General features: G+C 32.2%; 1 protein-coding gene across 2 annotated transcripts in view; it reads left to right on the top strand.

The window, feature by feature from the left end:
- LOC137632607 (bcl-2-related ovarian killer protein-like) overlaps nt 1-5000 on the top strand; it is a 120166-nt gene that overhangs the window by 20837 nt on the left and 94329 nt on the right. For both annotated transcript variants that reach the window (XM_068364653.1, XM_068364654.1), the window contains one exon: nt 479-583. In XM_068364653.1, the coding sequence (XP_068220754.1) occupies nt 479-583 (105 nt within the window). The remainder of the gene's footprint in view (nt 1-478; nt 584-5000) is intronic.

Raw genomic sequence — 5000 nt, 5'->3', positions numbered from 1 at the left:
GGGCAGTAGTTTTATTGATTTATTGAGGGGTTCACCGTGTCACAGCTGTAATAATATAAAATGACAATCCCGTTTATCCATCTAGTTCCTTTTAATTATAAAATTAGGATTTTATTCATATTCCAGCATATTTCTCTTAATAATGACGTGAATTTTAATGTGTCATGCAACGATTCTTGTTGAACGTAAGTCGAAAGATTCAGAAATAATGTTTTTTTTTAACATTAAATTTATTAAATTTATTCAATTTATTCGGGTATCGGTCTTGAAGCTCTTCATTTCCTATTTTATCTGCCTACTTCGTTATTATCAATTTATTGCTAAATCTTCAATTTCCATCATCAATATTTGCATTAATACCAATATCATGGTAGTTATTTTATAATTAAAGGTTTTCAGAAGAATGAAAAATTCAATAATCCCTGAAAAACATGTATTATAAGTTAATTAATGCCTCGCCTGCCTCTCCCGTCACTAGGTGTTCCCCCGGGTGTCGTGCATCGGACAAGAGTTGGAGAGATCCCACCCGAAACTCTACAGTTCCGTCACTCGCCAGCTCTCCATCACCCTCACATCTGACAAGGTAAGCAACACCAATTAGAAAATTAAGTAAATACGAGATTGGGTTGTATGGATTTTGAAATTCCTCCAGGAGTAACAGATTAATAACACAAAACGCATTTTGTGGAAAGTTACTTTTTTCGCTCTAGCTGTTGGAATGCTTAGGATGTTTTTCTTCTTATTACGGTATTATTATTATTATTATTATTATTATTATAATAATAATAATAATAATAATAATAATAATTATTATTATTATTATTATTATTATTATTATTATTATTATTATTATTATTATTAAATGCTAAGCTACAACCCTAGTTGGAAAAGCAGGATGCTATAAGCCCAGGGGCCCCAACAGGGTTATAAGCAAGTTTTTATTATGATATAAAATTTTTCATATATCTTTTTTTAATCTGTGCTGAAGAAATATGAGAGCGCAGTGATGGGTGCATTTATTTTTGCTGTCTCATTTTATATCTTGTTGGGTATCTCCGTTGAACCATTGATGCTGTACATTCCTAAGATATAATTATTATTCAACACTTGCGGGACTGTTAGTTATTATTAATACTATTTATTCTATATAGTCTTTCGGACAATAATTTTCTAAGAGTTCTACAATAAGGAAAATAGGTAATCGGAATTTAGGATACACCAAGACCTTGCTGGAGGAACAAACTTTCCACAATATCATCTATTTCCTGTTCCCCCTTCTTACCCCCCCCCCCAAAAAAAAAAAAAAAAGTTCGTCGCTGGAGTAGATTTCTACAGAAGGGATTTGAGATTTCCTTAAGGGAAAAAAATCGGGTATTAATATCATTATGAATTGTGTATATAGTCATTGCTTTCTCGCTTTCTTTAGAAAATAATTCTCTCTCTCTCTCTCTCTCTCTCTCTCTCTCTCTCTCTCTCTCACACACACACACGTATGTGTATATATATATAATATATATATATATATATATATATGTGTGTGTGTGTGTGTGTGTGTGTGATATTACTGCCAAATTATTCGTTTTAGATATACATGTTAACTGTATTATCAAATAGAATGTTCTTGTATCATAATTTTTCTCATATCGATGATTTCTGCCTTGTTAGTTGCATCTACGAACGTTGGGAAAGATTAAATCAGGTTGAATGCTAGATAAGGAAAGACATTGTGGATAAAGATTGCGAAAATAGGAAAATAAAGGAATAGAAATTCTAATAATTATAATTACAGCCAAAGGGAAATAATCGCCAACACGATATAAAAAGGAATTACTTTCTAAAATGATAAGAATGTCGAAGGTGATGGTTAATAAAAAAAGAAAATATATTCAGTAAAAATTCTTACTTGAATCCCATGCCGAAATAATTGTCTATAATGCGTCATGATTTTTTTCCCTTATTCGTTGAATTACTTTTAGCGTGTTTGCCCAAATTAAATTCTCGAATTTAAATTTGCCAGCTAAAATAGTTTAAATCCTTTTTGTTTTGGAATGTCATACAGTATTTGGTGTATGCATAGCATTGTAGCTAGTTAGTGTGATGGTATGCATAATATTACATGTATGTAATTTGATGATTTTATTAAAGCGAGTATAGAGTTACTTTATTGCTTATTAATAAGATCTTTTATCGTCTATATATTCATAAAATGTTAGAAAAAAGGATTCTCTCTCTCTCTCTCTCTCTCTCTCTCTCTCTCTCTCTCTCTCTCTAATAGAAATAAGATGCCGTAGAGGAAGAGAACATCAAAGTTTATAACGTCGTAAAAGTCTTATTGTCACGAAATGAGGACAAGGGGCAACCTGCAGAGAGAGAGAGAGAGAGAGAGAGAGAGAGAGAGAGAGAGAGAGAGATATCCTTAAAAAAGAAGCACCTGTGTATATTGCGTAGGGTAGAAGTATATTGAGAGATGAAGAATGAAAAGACATCTTGCTTACAAACAGATTAAAGGCAAAATAATAAACAGACTATTTTATTTCCGAAGAAAATTTGATTTATCTCTTTTGGCTGGGAAACCAAGATGGCAAGCCAAGTCAGTATAGCATAAACTCTTCTTTGAATAAAGGAATCGGACAGATACATTAGAAATAAAGAAATCAGAAGCCTGATATAAAAAAAAAAAAAAAAAAAAAAAAACGATACCTACCATCGAGAAAAATGGAATTTATTTATTTTTAAGATGTTACTTTTCTTAAAATATTTTATTTTTCCTTGTTTCTTTTCCTCACTGGGGTATTTTCCCTGTTGGGGCCTCTGGGCTTATAGCATCTTGCTTTTCCAACTAGGGTTGTAGCTTAGCAAGTAGTAATAAGAATAATTAGTCAAAGTCCTCCTAAAAGGAAACCAACACGCATGCTATTGAAAGAAGGAGAGAGAGAGAAAATCTTCTCAGGAAAATAAAAACTATATTAGTCTCGAAACGAAGTTCATCAAGATTTTTCTCCGGTGAGTTTCCTCATCGTCATTTTCGCCGAGACCATCAAGCATAATTCCTCTCGACACTGGAATCCACTTCAGTATATCTTCTTTTACTTTCTAGCAAAATTATTCTCGTCTTCATCAGGTTTTATATGTCACTAATGGAAGCGCACTCGTTATTTGGAATTTGAACGTTAGATGTGGAAGTCAGGTTTCGTTGTAATATATTATCACTGTACCCTCTTCTCGTATAATCAAACATGTAGCACAGTAAAATTTATCCCATTTTTAATTTGGTTATTTGTTCTGTGTCTACGTATGAGTACTATTTTAAACGCATAATTTACGCAAATATATATGTGTATTATATATATATATATATATATGTGTGTGTGTGTGTGTGTGTATATATATATATATATATATATACACACACACACACACACACACATATATATATATATATATATAGAGTCTGTGTGTGTAAAACTCGCAGCAATACGTGATGTTTAGCGGTTAAAATTGAGAATGATATTCGCGACCACATCAAATGTTTGAAATGTAAACCGAAATTGAACCCAGTATATAAAGCTTAAACTTCATTAACCACTAGAAACTACAAATATCCTTATTGGCATTACGCCAAAAGCCATAGGAACACTGGTCCTTCCACGAATATCTTGCACGTGTTCATGTTTTTAAGATATTATGACCCTTATATTTCCCTTCTCTTTGAATCTTACTCGTTACATAGCATTTCAATCACAATTTTTTACTGCTAGTACTTGAGAATTGTATATAACTTTCACTAACATAATCATACTATCCATCATTTAGTTTTGGCCAATATTTTTCCTCTTATATATATATATATATATATATATATCGACACATTATGTTCTTATGCTTCTTGTGCTATCCTCAACATACTGTATACATTTGTATTTAAGGTAAGCACACAATTTTCCAAGGAGAGTTGCTTACCAAATCCTTATTATATTCCATCTTAAGCTGTCACGGACTCTATTCGAAAATCAAAATTTTGTTGACCTTTCTCGATTCACTGGTGTGATTCACTTTTCTAATCTTTCCATGATCTTTGACCTTTACTTCCAAATGCATATATGAACCAATTGCTTCTGTTCCTCCACCATCCAAAGTAATATTCATTGCCCCATATGCTTGATTTCCAATCAGCCTTATACCTTCACTCTTGCTCACATTTACTTTCAAGTCTGTAGACTCTCAACAGATTTTACTTGTATCAGCATCTATTCAGTATTCCTAAATACATAATCATTCAAAATTCTTTTTTCATATTTCATAAATAGTTTAAACTAAATATCTTTTTGCTAATGTTTGCACTTCCCCAGATATATGATACAACTGTGTCTTATAATCGTATTTAAAACAGTCGAATCAACCCTTATTATCATATTCTGGCATTACTTGCTCTCTTGAATAGGTAAACTTTTAACTTTTTTTATTTTGCTGGTTCGATATACTCCAAAAACAGACCATAATGATATGATTCATAAATTTCTCACGTGGATTTTACAATATTTTATCCATACAATGTCTTTCTTCTCTAAACCGTCTCCTCTTCCCTTTCTGTCCTCTTGTCTTCTGTTCTCTTGTCTTCTGTCTTCCTTCCTCAGTCAAAATCCTGTGATACAATTTCCATGAAATGGTAAGGAACTTGCCACATTGATCCTTATACTCACTTCTGTTACCATTACCAATTGCATCGGAACTAAAGTTTCTGATACTCATATCCTCATCTATACTCAACTTGCACAACCTATCTAGTCTTTAAATCACATTACCACTGAAGCATAACGCATTTAATCCTATCATCTCCTGCTGCCTTCCTATTTTTCAACCTCTTCCATGATCACCTTATACACTCAAAATGTCATTTTACTGAACATTCAAATATACAATACCCGGTCAATACTTTTTTCACGTTTCACGTTCGGGTCCTTCTCATTCAACAATTCTCCAAAATACAATTGTTTATTAAT

This window comes from Palaemon carinicauda, chromosome 41 (assembly GCF_036898095.1).
Source record: "Palaemon carinicauda isolate YSFRI2023 chromosome 41, ASM3689809v2, whole genome shotgun sequence".
Lineage (NCBI taxonomy): Eukaryota > Metazoa > Arthropoda > Malacostraca > Decapoda > Palaemonidae > Palaemon > Palaemon carinicauda.
This window is presented reverse-complemented; position numbering and strand designations above follow the sequence as displayed.